Genomic DNA, 22,472 nt, shown 5'->3' with positions numbered 1-22,472 from the left:
AAAATTACCGGCGACGCCATTTGTGGACGAGTTGGTTCAGATTTCATAATTTTATTAATGCAAAAAAAAGGTGGCAGTGTACATGGAAACCTGCAACAGAAAGAACAGCAAGTTGTACACATATGACTGCACTTAATCATAAAATAACATGCAGAGAACAATGGAGTGAACAAATAGTGGTGTCATGTAAGATACAAATAAGAAATATTATAGGGGGCTCTACCCTAGATGGCACATGTACTATGGTGCATATGATCTATAATTAATTTGGTATATAAACAGACTTAACTTACATATCCTTAAGATAAGTATAAGTAAATCTACATAAATACATATGCTACTTCAGCTTACTGTTATGTTAGTTAAAGTATAGTACAGCCCTAAGTGTTTTGATTCCTAACAAAATATTATTAATTAATAATAAAAACACAGTACATCATCCATGTAACTATGACTAGCAAGACCTTTGACTAGAAATCCACAAGTACAAACATTTCTCATTGATAACTTACGATGACTTTTGAGAGAGTGGCGACGAGTGATCTCAAATATTGCGCCTTTCCGGATATACATAACATGGTCTGATTGTACATTAGAATTGACCATTCCGGATTGTACAGGACATGCAATAATTGCTAAATAACACAATCGAGCTACCAATCACAACAAGGTATTTAGAATTATAAATGAGTATTATTCAAATAACATTAAAACCTATCTGGGACTAGTTTAATACATATAATGTAACAACCAAACAAAAGAATTCATAATGGCGGGAATACAAACTGACACTGTAAACAAAGACTAACTATGCAACCTATTTCTATGTTATAAACTAAGACAGCTAATCAAACAGAGGATATACATAACTACTTTAGTCTAGAACATACTAAGATATAAATCATCAAGTAGAACCTACCTAACATGTGGCTAAATCGGCAGTAAGGAACATCTGACAACACCTGCCATGTGAGGGGAACTCTTTTACAATGCCTAAAATTAAAGCCCGGACTGACGGAAAAATATGTTCCGGCGCACTCTACTACATAAATAAAAGTGATATAATTCCTACAGCAATTCCGAAGTGGAATCAAGACTTATCTCCCTTTGGAGTGTCAGATATTTGTATAAAAGATGTTTTTAAAGTTTGTTTTAAGACTACTTCTGATTCTTCTGTACAGTGGTTACAATATAGAATTTTACATAGGATCTTCCCTGTAGATTCTTATCTTAAGAAAATCAATATAAAAACTACTGATGTTTGTAAGTTTTGTACCCAAAAAATGAAACTGTACTGCATGTATTTCTTCATTGTGACCATATTATATTTTTATGGAGGAACTTGAGTTTACATATATACAGAAAAATTTCAAAAAGAATTGCATTTAATGTTAAAAATATTATCTAATAGGTGAATTACCATTTACAAATGATAATAGAATTGAAAACTTCATGATATTATACACAAAACAATATATTTTTTCATGTTTATTGCAACCAAAATTACCTTCACTTCTTGGTTTACTAAGCTATTTGAAAATGAAATATAATATTGAAAGATGCATATCTATCAACAATTCAAATCTACAGTATTTTGAAGAACAATGGATTTTTTGGAAAAATATTTTTGAACAAATGTAAGATTACACATGTATATGTTAGATATTTGTTTAAATTAGTTTGCATGTTAGAGACAACTGATTATTATAAAGCAACCTTCATATTCATTTAAAATATAAATGGATGTATGGATGGGTGTGTGAGTGCTAAATATCCATTGTAATTTTGCTGTTATTCTAATTTGATTCTGTATGTAATACAATGGATAATTAAAAAAAAAAAAAAAAAATTCAGATTTACAAAAGATGGATGTGCATAACATTTACCCATAACTATAATAATATGTTCTTGCTGCTCTTGAGACAGATGTTTTTTTTCATATAGTACGGAACATCTTGTTACATGTATACATGTTAAAAATGTAAACAAAAAATATCAATCATAATTGCCACATCCTATGAGGCCATGATTTAGAAAAGTTTGAGTTGGCATTAACCTCTTAATTTTCTCTACCTGGAGAAGAATGTTTAATTATTTCTACAGTCCTCACTCTAAAAAGTCTTTGTGGCAGGTTTTGGCAAAATTATCAAAAAGATTCTAAAAAAAAAAAAACAAATAAAAAGTTTGCAAACTTAACAGAAGAGAAGTTCACTTGAGTTTTTGGCTCATATGTCTAAGAACCCGGAAAATATCAAATACACTGTATAATACTCATGCAGTGTATAAAAAATAATCAAAAGCAAATTTTAAAACAATTCAAAAGATGCATTATCAATCTAATTTGTTACAAACATGTTTCACAATTTTAAGAAAAATGCCGTTATCAATTGGTCTATGAATATAGAACCAAAGTAATAACTAAAAGTATTATTATGAAAACAGAAAAAAAAAAAAACTTCAAAACAATGCAGGAATATATGGTTTATAAACTATGCATAATCATTCATTAAAAAAATAAACATGCATCAAATACAAATATAGTACCTTGGTAAAAATTCAAATAATTCAACCTTTATGTTCTTACAACACCAAGTTTCCATTAATATTTGCTACATGTAGTTAGTCAGTTTCTCTCAAAAAATATCAAACTGACCTTTGACCTGATTATTGCTCAGGATCATGACATCATCACAGTCAAATTGACATCATATGGAAGGATGATCATCTACAAGAATTCCTTAGTAATGAGCTTCTCAATAACTAGTGTATAACTATGAATAATATACAATGTAGCAGAAAATTCAGTGATATTAATATTTTCATTAAAATATATCCATAGGTATCCAAACTTATATAAATTCTATATACATGTGTATAACTATCAAGCAAAGAATTTTTCAGTTATTATTCAGAGAATATTATATGTGGGTATGGAAGAGACTTTTGACTTTCTAAACAGAAAATCAACTGAACAACCAATCACTTAACTAGCAACCACAAAATCAACTGCCCCATATTTTCAAACATGGACACACATGTACAGCATTATCTAAATTACTGGTATATTGTGACAGACTGCCAAGGAAGAAAAGTGAAAAATTCAATAAAAAAATTAAAATTCTTTTTCAAAAAAGTCTTGTTTCTATTACATAAAAAAACCATCAATCACAATAAAAACTAAAACAAAAACAACACACAAAAAAAAAAAAAATTCAAGATCAATCAAGAGATATCATTTTTCACTTTAAAAAACTTTTTTCTAATACAAATTTTGGTTCAATGTCCCTTTATTTACATCACCCTGATCTTGTTCACTTTATTTAATAAAAATATCTTTAGTCACTATAATTTAAACATGCTATTGAACACATTATTAGTTTTGAACACTTATGGATAAACCTGAGATTTGTATACTTTATGACATACATGTATTAAAAGAATCAATAAATGTCTTTTAATTTTTTGCTTAAACTTTTAAAATATTTGCTACATGCAAGTAGTACCAATAGGGTTATTAATAAAATAATGCCATCCCACATTTTTACAAATCATTCAAAATTTTAACTAGAGTTTGGGCTTTAAACTACTTCTTAATTGACATACTTTGTAAAACACATTTCTTTTGGCCTTAATGAATAAAATAAATATAAACATTTGTCAAATATCTTAGATAGAAAAATGATGTTGAATTTACCATGCATCAGTTTATAGCACTACCAAAAAACAAAAAAAACAAAAAACAGGGAAATTGAAATAAGTAAACTATCACAATTCAACTGAAAATAAATAATAAATTTTCATATACAGTCTTGATGCCTGTAAACAATCAAAACAAACAAAATAATCAACATCTGACAATTCACAGAGCAGGGTTTCATGTAAATAATAAAAAAGAAAGGTCAACTACTAGTAGAACTTACTTCTATACACTAAAAAACAATCTAGTAACAAAGGCAATGAAAGTTTTATATACACGAAATAATAAAAAAATTTAATTTTTTTTTCATATGGTAAAATCTGGCAAGTATTCTTTGATACAGCTCTTTTTACCAAAACTAATCGAACAAACAATCTTGTGACATAAACAAAGATAAATTATCATGGTTATATTCATAACAGCTTTTCCTGCCTAGTTTCTTTCCTCGATCCTATAGACAGAATCTGAGATGACGTCATGCAGCCTCTCTCGTAGTGTGGAGCTATTAAGTAAGGCCAGACGCTCCAGGTTTTTGATTTTATTTTGGAATACTCGTGGAGACTCAACTCTCAAAGCGGGATTATTTATCTGGGTTGGTGTCCTCTTTCTCAGATTGTACTTGGATGATGCACTCTGTGTAAGACGAAAAGAAATAAATACATCAAATATACAAAGGCTACCAATACTTTACTTTAATATGTTGATTTTACAAATGCTAACTTTTTAAACAAAAAATATTTTCTAATATGGTAGTAAAACAAGAACGGTCACATGGATATTAATAAATACTCAGTCCTCATAAATTATAATATATTATACATATATCATGAGCATCAAATGATACATGTATCATAGAATGGACTTAAGACTTCAATATACTGCAAAATGCTTATTATTATAGGTTCATGTATTGTATCACCTTTTTCAAAATCAATACAACCTAACAATTACATATAGTAACAACTCTTAACTGACCTTAGAATCACCAGAAGTGGAAGGAGAGGGATGGGAACTGGCATCTACAATAAGAGAACCAGATTATTAAGTCTTTTTTCTTGCTCTTTAAATCTTTAGACATGATAAAATAAACAATTTCATTAGGAAAAAAATTCAAATCATTGAGTGCTAAGAAATTGTCATGTTATAAAATATTTCTAATTTAAAAAAGCACTATACCTTTATGAACAAAAAACAAGGAATGGGAAAAAATCTTTTTATGTTCATTGAAAAAAAGGTTCTTCAGTATATTAATTATCCGTCTACATCCACCTACCTCCATTTGGTGTAGTATAGTAACCAGTTTTCCTCCATTCCTCAATTCTCTGGAAGCTTCCTTCTCGGATTGGGGTGGAATTTCTCAGGAATTCCAATTCCCCCTCACCGATGTGTGATGATCCACAGTTACTGGTGGAGGCGTTAGAGTGATCTCCCCTGACAAAGTCTGTGGGATGTGGATGGTAACTGACGTCGGTGTAGGAGGACTCCTCGGATAAGTCGGATGAACTGCTCCAAGCGGAATCTGATTCATATCCTTCAGTACCTGTATATCAGACAGAATGTCACTCTCAATTTTTTTTTCTAAGGTCAATTGCCAAGATTAAATGTAGAATTGAAAAATAGGAAGAGGCCCAGCAATTGTAGTTCTTGGACTTTAAATTTTATTTATGTAAATTCACCATTCCTCTTTTGTCAGCCATGGTTTGTACAAAACTAAATCTGCAAAGCACCCAGTTTTACACATCGCAAGTTTGGTAAACTTTGGCCACATCTGATTTTGAGTGAATTAAGTAGACCCTTTTCCTATGACATATTTTGTCAAGTTATTTCCCTGCCGCCATTTTGAGTTCCCAGAATTATTCAACCAAGTTCAATTTGTTATTCTGGTTACTGAGGTAAAGATAATGATATTTTTCTTATGAATATACATTTGTTAAAGCATCTATTAATTTATGATTATAAGATTGTGAATATTTTGCCCCATATATTTCTTGAATGCATGTTTATATAAAATTGGTTACTAGAAGAGGTAAATTCACTACTTTGCCCTACAAGATGGCGGCTAAGGAGAATAACTCCTAGGCAAAACATGTCACAGGAAAAGGGTCTATTAAACATATGTGTTTTCCTTGCATATCATAATTAAAAGACGATACAAGAGATGAAATTCGATGGGATTGAGTCTCTTTTGAAGGACTCAGATGACCTATGCGCAATAAGTAGTTATATATTTCAATGACAAACTTTTAGAGTATGAAGCTATCTTACTGTCTGCAGCAGCTGATGTGTGGGTGTGGTGGAGAGGGGGTGTCGACGCCCGCCCTGGGCCGGTGGTGTGGGTGTGGTGGAGAGGGGGTGTCGACACCCGCCCTGGGCCGGTGAGGGCTGCTTCCTGTACACCTGGAAGGATGTGATCAACCTCATCTGAATTGTGTCCCCTTTCTTTGTAACCTAGAAGATTTTATAATAAACAAGAAAATTAAAAAAAGTAAATGTTTTAAAAAACTCCCTCAGTCAGAAAATTGAATTTAATTGCTTTTTTTAAAATAATTTTTTTCAGCATCTATATTGTCCTTATCAATTTACTAGGAATTATAAAATTCTTTAGAAAGTTTAACACCCTGCAAAGTTTAAGATTTATAAGCTTAGCAATTACACTTAATTATGCTTATTGATCAATAGACATAATAATAAATATAAAATGTAAACAATAAAATTCAGAATTACGTAGAAGTCTCAGCTCTGATTTGATGTCCATGAGGAGTTGATTGTTGACGACATTAAGGTCCCGGTATCGAGCGGCATGAATCACCAGTATGACCACCGCTAGAGATCCACTGACTTTACGACAGAAAACGTGCCAGCTGTAGGCAGACTCCTATGTGAAAATTATGAAACATTAACATTTCCTTAAACATTTGTTAAACAATGTTAAATAATACAATTTTGTTTTAATTTTTTTATTAATTTTTTTCTATTTATTTAATGTTATTACTTATGATGCACATCCATGCATAATGTATTAGTGTATATCAGTGCAAGCACTTGTCTAAGTTAAATGTCCATGAATTTGATCAGTTTAAATGGATCAAGTTTTTGGGTTGTTACAGTTACACTACAGTAATGGAAGTATGATTTTACTGTTCCACAATAGAATATACAGATTACTGTATAGTGTACTCATGTAAATCACTAAATAATGCACGTCACAACATGGTCCAATTTGTACTTGTACAGTGCATTTGATAACATTTATAGTCCAAGACTTTGAATCCAAAAGTTCTTTTATCATACAGCATGCACCAGACATATGATTTTAAGCCCTGTTAACATTACCTCAATATTTCCATCCTCTACGTAACCACTGGTGAACATGGAAATAATGATCCTCTCCATTATGATATTGAGAGTCACGATACCAAACATCCAGAATCTAGCTGCCGCAGTGCGGGGAGTCGATGTTAACAGATAAGATAACACTATAGACACAGTGTAATACACAATAGAGTAAAACCCAGAAAACTCTCCCAACATAGTCTTCTGAAGGTGGACGATCTTGTCAAATATATCGTTAATGAGAATTCGTTGTTTATCTGTTGTCTTCTGAAAATCTGACATAACCGCTGGAAGATTTTCGGACGATGAGTTGATAATATTGCTGAGGTTTGTTGACTGTTGGATGATGATTTCCTGGTTTTTGAGAGCCTCTCTCTGTAAGTCTGTTGTTGCTGCCAGATTCTCTGCCACTTCATCTGATGCCTGGCTAAGTCTGGTGATCGTATTCTGTGTATTTTCGTGCCAGATCTGAGACTGCAGAAAATAACATATGCTGTGGGTGTGCGTGAAGAAATTCGTCAGAGATGTTCTGTCTGACTCCGTAACATCCAGTAAGCACTCTTTCACGCTCATAGTCTCATCACAATGGTACGGGGACCTCCCCTGCACTTCTAAGAAGCAGTTCAGATAGGCCAGCGCTAGCCTGCTCTGAGTCACGTCTGTAAGATGTCTACAGCCCTCCTGTATCATGGCCACGGTGCTGGTCCAACATTTACCGTACTGTGGGTTCTCTGAACGTCTCTGTAGAACTTCGTACTGCGTTCTCCCCTCTTCGTATCGGGTCTTGTCAACCTCGTTGAACCCGACGCCACAACTCACTGACAAAAACAGAAACAGCAGCTCAAGAATCCATAACATTGTGTATACACCAGAGCTGTAAAAATAAGTTTTTCCTCAAAACGGTTGTAAGAGTTCGATTTTACGAGCGCATGTTACAACAAATCATGTCTCTTTTGAAATTTGATAACTTTTGACGTAATGTTACTTTCATTTTTCCATTCATTCGGAAGTCATCGCGACTTATCAAACGTCACGAATTCACGAGTAAGGCTTACCTTAAAAAGTCGAACTAAATGAATGAATGAATGAATGATATCGAATGAATGAAAGCGATGAATAAATAAATTCTGGTAAAGTTTTTGATTGGCTGAAAAGAACACACCTTCAAGATTTAAACAAATACATGATAAATCAGCAGAAAAATAAATAAAAATGTAAAAGTTATATGTTTAAAAGTTAAAACCGTTAGAAATGTTTTTTGCATTGTAAAATTAAAGTATTTCATAATTTTTTTGTAAGATATTGTAAAGAATTCTGAATTAATTTTAAAGTTGTAAAATACTTTAGAAAGATTAAAAAAAAGGATAAACTTGAAGTGTACAATCGATACCTTTGTTGTAACATCTAAACAATAAAATACTGTTATTTCTAAACTGAAGTTTAAAAATACAAAGTAACAATCAAGCAAAATAATATAATTTATATAAAAAGGAATTTTAAAATGAAAACAAGATAGCGCCCTCTGACAAAATTTAGCATTCTTTAAAACTCTCTGCTGGTCACAATTTAAAAAGCGTCCATGCAAGGAAAACGACTAATTCATGATAAGCCTTACTTTAAAAAGTGAAATAAATAAATCATTTTTAGTTTGGCTTTCCAAAGCAAACTAAATACTTTTGAAGAATTGTTCAAAAAATAAACAGTGGAATTTTACATTTTTCTATTAATGACAGAATATTTTTATTATTATTTTTAGGGGAATGGTAATTAGATATTGAACAGGAAAAGGGGTAGCTTTCAAACTCCAAAACACGTATGTTGTAAAAATAAAAGAAAGGTTTAAAATATATGATTTTTTCAAAAACCATTTATTTGGAGGAGACATGGCTATACTGTAAAAAAAAGTATGGATAATGGAGATGACTTGCAGTGAACATGCATTTACAACAGTGAAAGGTTTAAGGGCCAAGGATAATTAGTAGTAATGGCTTTTTAGAAAATATAATTTTCTGAAATTTTCTATTTAGACAATATAGATTTATGCTTATAGCATTTCAAACTGAACTATATATAAATCGTGTTTGATCTTTTATATGGAAAATCCTAAAACTCGCTGTTTTGCACGTTTGAGGAGAAACGTATTCTTTATTTAGTATGTGAAAGGATTATAATTTTCATATATTTGTTATCTAAAATTTGGAATAATTACATTTTTAAAAGAAAATTTGGATGTCAATTTAAAATATAGTTAATCATAAAGGAAAGAAAAAATGGCCATTCAAAATTTAATACCCTGTGAAAATCTATTCAGATAGAATCAATGTGTGGAATTCATATTTTTTTAAATTTTTTTTAAAAATCACATAATATTATTATAACTAATATATAATATTTAGCAGATGCATTTGTATTTGTTAATTTATTTAAAAACACATTTCATTTTATGAAGTTTTTCAACAGCTGAAAAAAATTCCACTTAGCGCAATACGATAGTAAAATATAAAAATCTTAAAATATATATGAATTTTAAAAATTATAGAAAAAATTTTTTTGCCAACCCTGAATATATACTGTAAAGTTTAAAATTGGAATATATTTTAATTTTGGCTTCATTTCAATAAAATAGAAAAGGTGATTTGATTACTTTTTAAATGCTATTAATACAATTGAAAATTATATGAAAAATGTTGCAAGTTCTTTTATTATAACCATCAAGTATATGATTAATAAATGTGCTTTAAAACTTTTAAAAACATGAAGCAAATATTCATAATTTTTGTTTTCATCAATAAAGTTAAATATTCAAATATATTCTTCTCAGAAGTTCTTATCCCCATACAATTTTGTTTTTGAAAAATGGCAATAGATTATAGAATGACAACCATAAAAATTACTTTTAATTTCATAACAGTTTATAGTAATTAAAAAGTAAATGTTTTCAACTTTGATATGTGTTTGTTTGATTTAGAAATTTGTGATTCAAAAGACTATTTAAATATTCCATTTGTTTTAACAACATCATTTACGCAGTAGCCTACGTGTAAACATGTAGATGATTAAATGAAAAGTGAAATATATTTTTCGAACACCATGAAAACAATCATAATAATTAAATTGTGTGTTACCAATTAATTAAAATAAAGAAATTTTTAAGAAGAAACTTTAAAAAGATATATCACAACAGGGACCTAATTGTTTACCGCTCTATATTTAGAAAATTTTTTTTCATCATAAAAGTTGTGATGCTGTTATATTTTCAACCTTCGTGATAGTAACACAGTCAAATTTGCCCTGATGATGAGTAATCATCCAGGAAGTAGACCATTTTTATGGCTTTACATCTGGGACCTCACATCCGAAATCAAACTTGACAATATTGTCATCTCTCGTAGAGATGTCATAAATATGATAATGTAAATGGGAGTAATAACAGTTGAATAAAAATAAGAAGTTTCCAATCAATGCAAAAAATAAGCATATGAATTAAAAGTATTTTTTGACAAAGAAATGATTAAAAAGTTTATGATTTTTTTTGTAGGATATATTTAAAGAATTTACTGTTAATTTTAAAGTTGTAAAATACTTTAGAAAGATTAAAAAAAAGGATAAACTTGAAGTGTACAATCGGTACGTTGTAACCCTTAACAATAAAATACATGCCGCTGCAAAACAGAACTAAAAATCATACGTTTAGTGCTCAAAATAAATCAATTTATATATATAATGATGAAATATCTCAGATAATTCTTATATATACATGTATTTGAAAAAAGTTTTTTTTTAAAAAAATGAGTTCTTTGTTATGATTCTCTGACACTGACATACAATTTCAGAATTTAATTGATTTGTCATTAAAAAATAAAAGGTAGCAATTTTTAATAATCAATGTTAAATAACTCTGAACGGTTACACCTATAATCATATTATATAGATTCATCGATTAAAAAAAAGGTCAATGATCATTGATGAGTGATCAATAAGAATTTATTGTTATCAAAATGAATATGAACCACGTGCTGATACCCTGGCTCTTGGTCACGTGATAATGCCCATGGTTTCTATGAAGTATGTTATGCTGCAAGCCGCGGTGCAAAATGTAAAAAAAAATCTTTATGTCATTTGCAGCTGTAGAGCATAATCAAAACAATTTTTACTAGTTGAAACATTTTTCAACTTTTATATATTGCCCTTTTACTTTAGGTCATTATTATCATGACCATGATTTCCTTACATATCTTACACACTCCCATGCAGGGTACATACATACACTGTATAAATATTTTTATATAGCCATAAATTATCAATTATATGATGAGAAATGATAATGAAATTGAAATATAATAACAAAAATTAATACTAAGTTTAAAGCAAGTTTTTAAAATATTTTACCCATGCATTTCACTTATCATTTCAGAATTATTTTATTGAACTAATAAAAAAAAGGGGGTAAGGATCTCATTTCCCCAGGCACTTTTTAACACAACCATATACATGTATTAAAAGAAATTTAACTGATCAATGAAAAAATGAGAGATAATGGACACATATATAATATACCCCAAAACTTATAATTAAAAAAAAAATCAGTTCTGATAGCACAGATACGAAATAATCAGAAATATTGGACAAAAAATAATAAACAATTAAACATACCAGAACTGTTTCAATAATCAATATTAAATAACTCTGAACCTGATACCTATAATCAATATGATGAGTCTCATGATGATAAAAAGATCTGACCCTGACCCCAAAGGGGTAGGATTTGGCTACAATTAGTGATCAAAGTTTTACAAAGGAATACATAAAACGCCTTTAAAAACTGTCTCTAGAAGAGCAAAGTCATGGTATATGTAAGTCAGTCATATTTGAGTGCAGCATCCCCGGATTGAGTAGGTTCAGGTGTGTTCAAATTATCATTCCCAGGAGTAGGATGAGGCCAACATGGACAATCATATATTTATATATTAGTTTACTTTATAGGAAACATTATTAGCAACAATAAATCCAATATTTACAATTTTCTATGGAAACTGTAATTTACGTCATACATACACTGTATAAATATAATTATACAAGGAGTCATCAACAAATCTAAAAATATCAGTACACATGTAGTTTTAAAAAAAAATAGACTAAAGGTTGAATTGATCAAAATGGCACACCATACAAAGTAATGATAAAACGAAAGGAGAACTCAATACCGGTACGTTTCATTTTTAGAAAATCTAAGCAATCGGAGCACATGTATTATAAATATTTTTACATTAAAGCGAACCTGAAAGGTAAGTAGTTATCGTACATGCTTCTGTCTAGTTCTGAAGTAGTGGATTGTTCGGTTGCTTAAAAGTTCGGAATTGGGTAACAATCCGTTTAAAATGAAATTCTGACCAAGTAAGTTTGACCGAGACAAGTAAAAAACTCAAGATATATACTTTGTTCTTCTTAACGTATTAAACTTAATTGCTTCTCTTATAAAAAAAAAAACTTGAACAGATCACTTTCAAGGTGTATAAAAGTTTTTTTTATCATCGTTTGCAACTTGGTAAGTACACTTGGTGAACACGCCCACTTTTGATATTTAGCATTTTGATCGAACATGACACTTCGTTTGCATGGAACACTTTGCTTCTCACAATCGGCCACTATTTAATTAGCAAAAACTCTAATAAAATATTCTAATAACAATGTTCTTGTGTGTTATCGCAGTTAAACCTGTATACCATGTGAAATATTAACTTAAGCCTAAATATTGTACCTAGGTTTTAGCAAAATCTAAAGCTAGTTTAAAAAAAAATGTGATCGTGAAACACCGATGCAACTGTATGCCAGCTAATGGCCAAGCCTATATTAATTTTTTGAAACATAAGTCGAACACGAGAGGTTGAGGTAAAATACTGTTGATTACTATAGATTAAGCTAGATCTTTTCACAAGGAATACACACAAATATGAAATTTAAGCATTATCCTTTGAAAACCTTTCAATTGACAAGGGTTATTTTACTTTTCATTAAAAATATAAAAGAAAGGCCAAGGTCGAATTCTTGGTATCTAAAGCTGATTTTTTTTTCAAAAATATAGTCATGCAAGTACTCCAACGTGTCAAGGTCGTGAGGTCAAACTTATTGAACGGTCTAATTATAATGTTACATAGAAAACATTTTTGAAATATGAAATATTTGAAATATATCGCGGGCACCAACTGTTCTAATTTTATGGTGAAGGTTATACTTTTTAAAAGAGTACGTAGTCAAGCTCAAAGGTAAAAAAATGGATTTGTGTAAGAAAGGAAAATTCCTCCTCTATCATCAAAATAATCTTTATTATTGAAAGTATTAATCTAAAGCATTGTTTATATATATATATCTGCATAGTAATACAAATTATGTTCAGGTCTCCTATTATTTCTGAACAATTAAAAAAAATATTTCTATTATTATTCCTTGTGCAAATTTTGACACGAAGGGATGTAGAAGATTATGCACACTTTTAGTTCTTAGAGGTAATTACTCTTTTAACATAATTATGTAAACATAGTAGAAAACCCTCTCACAGTGTTGAATCTTCCATTTTCCTCAATTTCTGTCTTGGCAAGGTTTTCTTTAAAAGAATTGATTTTGATTTCAATTGTCTTTTAAACAGAGAAAATAAGCAATGCCTGAGCTTCTGAAACGAACTTACCGTGAGCAGTTGGCCACCTGGATAGGAAAGACCTGTCACTTCCGGTTATTATACAAGATCAGCAGAGATGGATGTTCAGCTACAACATTCCACCAACAGTGTGACAATCAGGGACCTACAGTAACGGTTCTTTATAACACCAACAACACGATATTTGGGGGATATCTGTCACAGAACTGGAACTCCAGTGGCGGCAACATCAGTGATGCGAATGCATTTCTTTTCCGGCTGCAGTATAATGGTTCTTCAAATCCAGTTAAACTTCCTGTCAATGCTTCATATTATAATTATGCCGGCTCTGGCATTAGTAATTATGGTCCATCGTTTGGTGGCAACAGCGACCTCATGGCTTTTCAAGGGAATATTTCAAAGTCTGGAAAAGAATTTGTACTGAATGGCAGTGTAAGTCTGACGAGCGGGTACTATAATTACAATGGATATGATACCAACTCTATTACAAATAGTAATCTGAGGGTGACAGACCTAGAAGTCTACCTTGTTGTAGGTATAGTATTTTTATAGTATTCAATAGACATCCAATGGCATAAAAAACAAACCTCTATATTATGAGTGTAATTGCTAAAAGATTAGAAATAGTCAACTACATTGTAGTATAGTATATAATTCAAATAAATATTGTAGATGGACCTGGACCAAAGATTTCTGACAAACCTTGGAGAGAATCCCCTGAATGGAACACTGAGGTAAAATTGTACAAATGAACAAAGGTGTCAGTACCGGGGGCGGGGGCTATGAGGTGGGGGCTTACCTTTACCCTCTCCCACTTTTTACAAAGATAGATACCGTAAAGTTATTGAACATTTGGGCTTGTGTGTGTGCTGTCCCTTTAAACTACTAGTATCTTTTTATATCTCGTCATCTACTACCCCCGGTATTGCATAGAGAAAAAAAATCAAAGGGTTAAGTTTTGCTCATAATACTGAGTACTAGTATATGATATTTCATCGGACCTAAACACTATACGTAACCTGTATACTAAATCTTTTAAAGACCTGTCAGAAGCTGAATCAATCTCTCATCGACTACAAACCAATGACAGAGACAAATGTTACTACAGGCAACATCCTTCTGATTGGTCAAATTGGTGCGGGAAAGTCCAGCTTTTTCAACTCGGTCAACTCCATTTTCCGCGGGAAAATCACCAGTAAAGCTTCCAGTGGAAACTTTGAGCACAGCGTGACAACAGCTGTATGTAAACAAAATCGAATTCGACATTATTAAATGATAAATTATTTTTAATTATATTTATTCTTTTTTTAAAAAAATAATCCAAACAATTTAATTTTTGCAATAGATTATTTTTTTTTCAGCATGAATGATATTGAGCAAAGTAATCAATATTTCATTTCGTTTTCAATTATTTTTCTCATCATTTTAGTATAGAAAATACAAAATCAAGGATTTTTCATCTGGAAAGTTCCTTAATTTCCGCCTTTGTGACACCAGAGGTTTAGAGGAGGAATTTGCTATGGATGTGCAGGAAATCTCCTTCCTTTTGGATGGTAATATACCGGACCGATACCAGGTTTGTACTTATAAGAAGATCTGGTCAGAGAGATGAAGAGAGGAGTATTAAGTAAAAGCCCTTCATATGTCTATCCGTTTGTATGTAAAAAAAGAAAAAAAAAACAACTTATGAATATTAGACGTTTTATTTTACAGAGAAAGATTGCGCAAAACTCTTAAAGATATATAAAATAAATGGCTGTTTGACTCTTTTGTAGTTTAATCCAATGGTTCCTTTCACATCAGAAACCCCTGGCTACATAAAAGACCCGGATCTACAGGATAAAATTCACTGCGTGGCTTTTGTGGTAGATAGTAGTACTGTAGACGTAATGCCCGACAAAGTTCGCAAGCAGATGAAAGATCTACAAGTCAAACTGAATCAAAGAAGTAAGAATATATTAGGAAAAGATCACACAAAATGAAAAAAAAATTATGTCAACATGCAACAATAATATCATAAGTAAAAACATGAAAAATAAATATTTCTACATAAAAGAAATCATGTATAATCATTAATATTACCAATCTTCTTAGAGAATTTGACTTAAGTCTTGGTGAATTTATTTACAAATCCCTGTAACTTGAAAAATGTTCTTTGAAGGTAAATTAGAACAAATCTATAAAAGGTTTACAATGCTTTTTAAACCCTTACCAAGTAATGGACTTATGCGAGAAGCACTGACTTTTACAGTTGATGTTTTACTTAGACATAAAAACCTGTATCATGTACGGAGGTACATAATTGATGATCGAGAAGAAAGCCTTTTAGTGGTCATAAAAATGATGTAGGGGACACTAACACACGAAGGTCGGAAGTTGATGGAAGGATGGTTGTCGATTTCTTCAATTGTACTTATTTGTTCTGGGAAATAACTTGCTATATTCGTTTAATTAAATGTTGAGCTAAATATTCATATCGTAAAAGAGCTTCCGTACATTGCACTTGTACAAAAAAAAATGTGGATGTATGTATATATTCTTTCTCAAATAAATCAAAAAAGTAAATAAAAAAGAGCAAATATAACTCTAATGAATTACGTAGTTATCATTCAATGTATCATTAAATACAGATTTGCCACAAGTTGTTCTCCTGACTAAATTAGACAAAATATGTCCTGAAGTGGAAGAGGACATCAAGAACACATTTTCGAGCTCTGCCGTTTCTGACGCTGTTGTAAGAGTTGCAGAAATCATGGGTCTTCCTCGTGGTCACGTGCTTCCGGTGAAAAACTACGAAAGTGAGACCAAGCTGAAGACAGGCGTGGATATTCTTGTGATGGAAGCGCTACAACAGTGTCTTGATTTTGCAGACGATTTCATGGATGAACAACTTGACAAAATGGCTACAGATGGAAAGTTGAAAAAAGAAAAAGACTGAGTCTGCCATTGTATTTACAGCTAGATGTAATAAATGAGCAAAAGAGGTTCAGCGCTAGGGCTTTCCAATTTAATTTTGCATAAACAATGTATAATACTAAGAATGAAATTCTGTAATAAATATATTCAATAGCCACACAAATCTTATGCAGTTTTTCATTTGATCAATTTTTTTTTTTTAAAAAGTAGACGGTCTGTGCATTTTATACATTGCAGGCACGTAGCAACGGGAGGGGGGGGGGGGGGGGGGGCCTGGCCCCCCACTTTTCCCCCCCAACATTACCTTTACTATAGAAAATGTCCATTGAAGAAAATGTTGCCCCCCCCCCCACTTTTGACCACAGTATATTTATAGCAAGGAAATATGGGAAAAAATTGGAAGTGAAAGGAAGTTCGCCTTGAAAAAAGTTGGCCACAACTCTCCCCCCTTTCAAAAACGATGCTACGTGCCTGCTTTGTTATTATCAATTTAGGAACTACAGGTTATTCTGTACCTCCAAATATAAATTTCAGTTGCCTTTCACTTACTCCAAATAACAATCAAACATAATAGATTTTTATAAGGAATGCAATGTAATCGTTTTGTATGGAAAAAACTACTCATTATGTAAAGAGATAACAAACAGATGTTACACCGAGTTTAGATGAGTTATATTAAATAGACGAACTACTAGTAGATTATCTGACTGAGTCTGAAATGAAGAAAAGTGTAAATTCAAAATACAAAATTATGATGAAAATGGCAGGCCATACAATTCAACACAAAATCGAAAGAAGACTTTTTTCAGAAATACTTAATAATTCTTTTTTAAAAAACCCATTTTCCGAGAAGAGGAAATGAAACCATGTCAGGTAAGTTTATCGTGATTAGACGTTTGATTATAAGGCAATTTTATAAGTTGTCTTTATTTTACGAGGAGGTTGTTTATTTTTGATACAATGAAAATAAGCTATTGATTAAAAAATAAATTTCAACTAAGAAAAAAATGATAGGTATCTTTTTCTCAAGCTGCCATGTCATGTGAAATTTGCCATACTGAAAATCAGGAAAGTTCAAGTTCTAACTGCTGCATATTGTATAGGAATTCAATCCCTAAAAGGAAAAAAAAAATCATGAATACATAAAAGATTGTAGGTATTGAATACTCAATTTATTTAGACATACTTCCCATTTATTACTATCAGTATGTACAGTGGGATGTATCCTAATTTCTGAAATTGAATTTTTGTAAGAGTTATCTCCCCCTTTTTAATTAATGAAAAAAATCAATTGAAAAATTTCAGCCAGTAAAAAGAAATGGTTTTCAATTGTCATTGTATTTTTCATGTTTCAATGCATCTTTCCACAGCAGGATTTATTGATATTCAAATTATTTGAATTTTTATTTTGAAAAAAAAAACTGCTTTTCCCCATAGACTTCAATGCATTCTTTGTTAATTAACTACTGTTTAATGGAATTTTTTCAACTTTCTCGTAGGAAGTCCTTTTCCACTATAATTATAAAATGTTTTAATATAATATCAGAGTATTATGCACTTGACGGACATTTAAGGGTAGGGAATTTGGTCCTATTAGGGATGGAAATCCATAATTTATTAACTAAAGTACAGTGTAAATGGATATCGTATATAATTTTCAAGAATCTTAGATTAAGAGACCTCCATTTCATATTGAAGTGGTAATGAATATATTCAAGATTAATTTTATTATTGTTTAGTAATCCAAAAAGTACCAATTAAAATTCCCCCCCTCCTATATTTATGCAATAATTATATAAATATTAAATTGATTTAAAGTGATATAGTACATGTAATAGTGCATATTAACTATTTGTTGTAGAGGAACGGAGAGTGAAAAATTGTATGGAACTTTGGAGAGAACCACCAGAGTGGAGCGATGAAGTAATTTTTTTTGTTTTGACATTTACATTAAACAAACACAATGTTTGCATAAATAGACACCACTCCCTACTGTCTTCATTTCAGGTTAATATTAAGGCTTTTTACAAGGACTAAGTTTGCTACACATGTGAATACATATTGAAATTACAGTAACTGAAACATTTTTTGAATTTTTTTTTCTGATTTTGTCGTCTAGCAAATGTTTCGATGATTATTTTCAGCATACATGTATAGTCCTTAATGAATTGATAAACTACTCAACTGACAATTATATGCCCTTTCTGCTCAGGATCAATAAAAATATGCCCTATTATAAAAGGATGGGTTTATTTATTTAAAAATAATAATCGAAAACCTTTTTAAAATTTACTTTCTTGACACTAAGCAAGCAAAGAATGTGATTTTGGTCAATAATTAAAGAACTTCAAGGTACAATGTACAGTTTCAATACAAATAAAGCCCTATATTTTTATGAAATATGAAAGTGATATAAGAAATCAAAATTAATTCTTTCTGAATCATAGGAATTCTCTGCCGTAAGTATACACAAATGGTTTTTCTCAAATGACCTCCTAAATGCCAATTGTGACGTCATTAACTTGAGCATTTTCCCGTATTTTCTTAAAAAGTTGCAGAAAACCTCAATTTTCAGTGGAATTTTTCTTTCAGAAATCATACTCTGCCACCGTCGCAGATTAAACCAGAACGCTGTAGAGGAAGATTGTGAAGATTTTGAGATATGTGATTTTTTCATAGCTGTTTGCATAATATATCCAAAAATTAAAGCGGGCGACGGTGGAAGACGCTATTTTCTAAAGGAAAATTAGCAGAAAAACGAGTCATTTTGAAGCTTTTCTGCATTGAACTTGAAATTGTACCAAATTAATGACGTCATATTTTCAAGAAAGGCTCTTCTTCATGCCACATTCTTTGATTTATCAAATTCATCCACTCAACTATTGTTAAAGCCAATTTAATAACTTTTTAAGAGAATTTTAAATTTTTAGTGCACAATAAAGCTTAAACCGTAACGTCTTCTTATTGCTATTGCATTTATATACATTTTTTCTTTATTTATTCATTGATAGTGAATATGAATATGTTTAGAACATGAAAATTGACAGTTTGGTAAACTTCACCAAGAAAATATAACTTTTGTATCGAATCAAAAGTAAAATTTGGTAACTTGACAAAATATTTAAAATATGTATTTTTTCTTGACAATAATTTTTTTTTTCTAAATGAAAGATAAGAATCCAGAAAAAAGAAATGCACGTTTGTTTTATATTTAAAGATAAAAGTCTCTTTAAAATAGAATTGTATTGACTTGATAGATAATTTATCTTTGATACAACGATACATATACATGTAACTCAATGAAAAACTAGAGGTACTGTGAGCGATGACCTCACTAAATGATACCCCCCGCCTCCATATAGTTATAATGGCAAAGTCCATGTTTTGCTGTGGCCGTGAAACCCAAAATATGTGTCGGATCAAAAAGTAAAATAGGAGGTGCACAATGGCAATATGTAAAAATGATTCTCTGAAAGTTTTATCAAATTTCATTCAGTGGTATGAGAGGAGTTGCGGATAAGAGATGGGTACCCCAAAGCGTAACGATTACTATATACCCTCCCGCTTTTCAAGCGGGGGGTATAAAAAATCTATTCAAATTCTGGTTGCTTGATGAATCTGCTAAATATTGTAGTAAGGATTAATTCAAATGATTTTGAAATAGCAACAAACTTTATTCAAAATGTGGTTTCAGCAAAAACGCCTAAAGATAAAATGCACGAAATCAATGTTGCACAATGTTTGGTGTTCAGAATCGGACTTTGTGCTATTTTCTGTAAATCTCAATTCTAGTATTTGCACACATTTCCTGACATTTCTGAAAGACTTTGCAAATTTTCTACATCTATTTTAGATAACATTAATTAAGTTATCAATATGAGAATTTTCTTTTTAGACGTATTGATGATTTCTGAAATAAAGATTTTGTTTATCTTTAAGTCTTATTGCAACCTGAAGAAATCGCTCGTGGATTATAAACCACTGCCAGGGACAAATGTGTCTGCAGCAAACATTCTTCTGATTGGTCAAATTGGAGCAGGAAAGTCCAGCTTTTTCAACTCGGTCAACTCCATTTTCCGCGGGAAAATTACCAGTAAAGCTTCCAGTGGGAGCTTTGAGCACAGTGTGACGACCGCAGTATGTCTACTATATACGGTTTTTTTTATGCTTTAAATCAGAATAGTTCTTACTGGTGATGGCAAAAAGGGATAGATATAATACCTTTTTTAAAACAACACTCTCATGTAATTTATTTCGAGGACATTCGGTATGGTGATTACTTTGCAATGAGTGTCAATGGTGGTAATGTAATGAAAACCAAGGATTTCTATTTTCTGGAAGCATAATATATAAGGATCAACATGCTTTTTTCAGTTCAGAAAATACAAAATCAAAGACTTTACCTCAGGAAAATTCCTTAACTTTCGTCTGTGTGACACAAGAGGATTTGAGGACGAATTTGAAATGGATGTACAAGAAATTGCTTTTATTCTGGACGGTAATATACCGGATCAGTACCAGGTTTATTTTCTCTTGCTTCTAAATCAACTTCAAAAGTTTTAAATGCATCAGTAAAATCTGATGTATCTTTTATTGATAAATTATTTTGTTTTCATTTGTGCATATTTCAAGGTCGATTACAAATCTAGATGTTGGTCTCAAGTATTGTTTCGGCGGTAGAATTTAACAAATGTTCAAATTTGAAACCATTTGATTTTAATTTAATTTAGAAAATGTAGAATATTTTTCTGTATCTTTTCTTTTTATTTCAATCAACACTCTATGCTCTAATATTTGAGAGAAAAGTCATGATATGTCAAATAAAGGATATCATGCACAATATTTAATGTACTCATTTTGTTAAAAAAAATTGAAAAAACAACTGCCAGATTGCTGTGGCCTAATTTAGACTGATCATTTGTAGTTCAATCCCATGGTTCCAATGTCATCAGATAGTCCTAAATTCATAAATGATCCGAATCTACAGGATAAAATTCACTGCGTAGCCATTGTGGTAGATGGAAGTACCATCGACGTTATGCCTGAAAAAGTCCGGAAACAGATAAAAGATCTGCAAATCATTTTAAATCAGAGAAGTAAGAAACAAACTAAAATTAATTTCAACAAAGTAAGATTAATGTCATCGAATGATCGCAGGAATAAGTCTCAAGCTAAGTTTCTAAATGACATTTCATTTTCGTAATTCTTATGAATAATAATAAAAGTTTAGAGAATATTTTTTAAAGGAGAATATCTCATCTCTATATCATACTTAGGTGTACATGTACAACGTCTGAATCCGAATCAAAATAAATAACACATGATATTAATGTTTTAAACTACATTTTGACGGCTCATTTTATAAATATAGACATGCCACAAGTCGTCCTGTTGACCAAATTAGACAACATATGCCCGGATGTGGAGGAGGATATCTCAAACACGTTTACAAGTACAACTATTGCTAAAGCTGTGAAGAAAGTGGGAGAAATTATGGGACTTCCACGTGGTCACATTTTCCCGGTAAAAAACTTCGAAAAGGAGACTAAACTGAATATTGGTACCGGTATTCTTTTGATGAACGCTGTACAACAGTGTCTTGACTTTGCGGATGATTTCATGGATGGGCAGCTTGATAAAATGGATGCCGAGGGTAAAAGGACAAGAGAAAAGACTGGGTACACGTGTACTTTGTCTTAAGGATCGACAATGTGTGTTTTTATCAAAACTTCAGATATATAACGAAGAATGTGACTGTGAAAAAATCAGCATTTGAATACTCATGCTTTATTGTAAACCAGAGTAATAAAGTTTTGTTGTCCTAATATTTTGATCCAGTAGAGTAAATGGAAATTCTCCTTACTTCATTTTGAG

General features: G+C 31.1%; 3 protein-coding genes across 3 annotated transcripts; 2 read left to right on the top strand and 1 right to left on the bottom strand.

The window, feature by feature from the left end:
• Positions 1-1,852: 1,852 nt before the first annotated feature.
• On the bottom strand, positions 1,853-8,018 carry LOC134272351 (uncharacterized). The gene is made up of 6 exons (XM_062754596.1): positions 7,031-8,018; positions 6,422-6,572; positions 5,963-6,145; positions 4,971-5,237; positions 4,673-4,716; positions 1,853-4,330 (listed from the first exon to the last, which is right to left on the bottom strand). Exons 1-6 carry the CDS (start codon positions 7,886-7,888, stop codon positions 4,130-4,132), a joined length of 1,704 nt encoding a protein of 567 aa, XP_062610580.1. The 5' UTR covers positions 7,889-8,018; the 3' UTR covers positions 1,853-4,129.
• A 4,312-nt stretch (positions 8,019-12,330) lies between these two features.
• Positions 12,331-16,795, top strand: LOC134272347 (interferon-induced protein 44-like). Its single transcript, XM_062754593.1, has 7 exons — positions 12,331-12,424; positions 13,674-14,217; positions 14,355-14,416; positions 14,724-14,921; positions 15,112-15,258; positions 15,458-15,629; positions 16,313-16,795. Exons 2-7 carry the CDS (start codon positions 13,686-13,688, stop codon positions 16,618-16,620), a joined length of 1,419 nt encoding a protein of 472 aa, XP_062610577.1. The 5' UTR covers positions 12,331-12,424; positions 13,674-13,685; the 3' UTR covers positions 16,621-16,795.
• Positions 16,796-17,135: 340 nt separating this feature from the next.
• Positions 17,136-22,425, top strand: LOC134272348 (interferon-induced protein 44-like). Its single transcript, XM_062754594.1, has 6 exons — positions 17,136-17,471; positions 18,460-18,521; positions 20,538-20,735; positions 20,973-21,119; positions 21,523-21,694; positions 21,970-22,425. The coding sequence occupies exons 1-6, from the start codon at positions 17,465-17,467 to the stop codon at positions 22,296-22,298; spliced, it is 915 nt and encodes a 304-aa protein (XP_062610578.1). The 5' UTR covers positions 17,136-17,464; the 3' UTR covers positions 22,299-22,425.
• Positions 22,426-22,472: the final 47 nt, after the last annotated feature.

The sequence above is a fragment of the Saccostrea cucullata genome, unplaced genomic scaffold (genome assembly GCF_032062105.1).
Source record: "Saccostrea cucullata isolate Sc308-1 unplaced genomic scaffold, CSIRO_AGI_Scuc_v1 ctg619, whole genome shotgun sequence".
Taxonomy (NCBI): domain Eukaryota; kingdom Metazoa; phylum Mollusca; class Bivalvia; order Ostreida; family Ostreidae; genus Saccostrea; species Saccostrea cuccullata.
Note: the sequence above shows the minus strand (reverse complement) of the source record. Positions and strands in the feature narration are given on the sequence as shown.

Bases quoted from the DNA above. Each gene is read 5' to 3' on its own strand.
- LOC134272351 (XM_062754596.1), bottom strand. From the start codon at position 7,888: ATGTTATGGATTCTTGAGCTGCTGTTTCTGTTTTTGTCAGTGAGTTGT. The intron at 5,238-5,962 runs GTAAGATAGCTT...TCTGATATACAG, and splicing joins CACATCAGCTGCTGCAGACA to GTACTGAAGGATATGAATCA. The intron at 4,331-4,672 runs GTCAGTTAAGAG...CGTCTTACACAG, and splicing joins CCACTTCTGGTGATTCTAAG to AGTGCATCATCCAAGTACAA.
- LOC134272347 (XM_062754593.1), top strand. From the start codon at position 13,686: ATGCCTGAGCTTCTGAAACGAACTTACCGTGAGCAGTTGGCCACCTGG. The intron at 14,218-14,354 runs GTATAGTATTTT...TAAATATTGTAG, and splicing joins AGAAGTCTACCTTGTTGTAG to ATGGACCTGGACCAAAGATT. The intron at 14,417-14,723 runs GTAAAATTGTAC...AATCTTTTAAAG, and splicing joins CCCCTGAATGGAACACTGAG to ACCTGTCAGAAGCTGAATCA.
- LOC134272348 (XM_062754594.1), top strand. The intron at 18,522-20,537 runs GTAATTTTTTTT...TTTATCTTTAAG, and splicing joins CACCAGAGTGGAGCGATGAA to TCTTATTGCAACCTGAAGAA. The intron at 21,120-21,522 runs GTTTATTTTCTC...GATCATTTGTAG, and splicing joins ATATACCGGATCAGTACCAG to TTCAATCCCATGGTTCCAAT.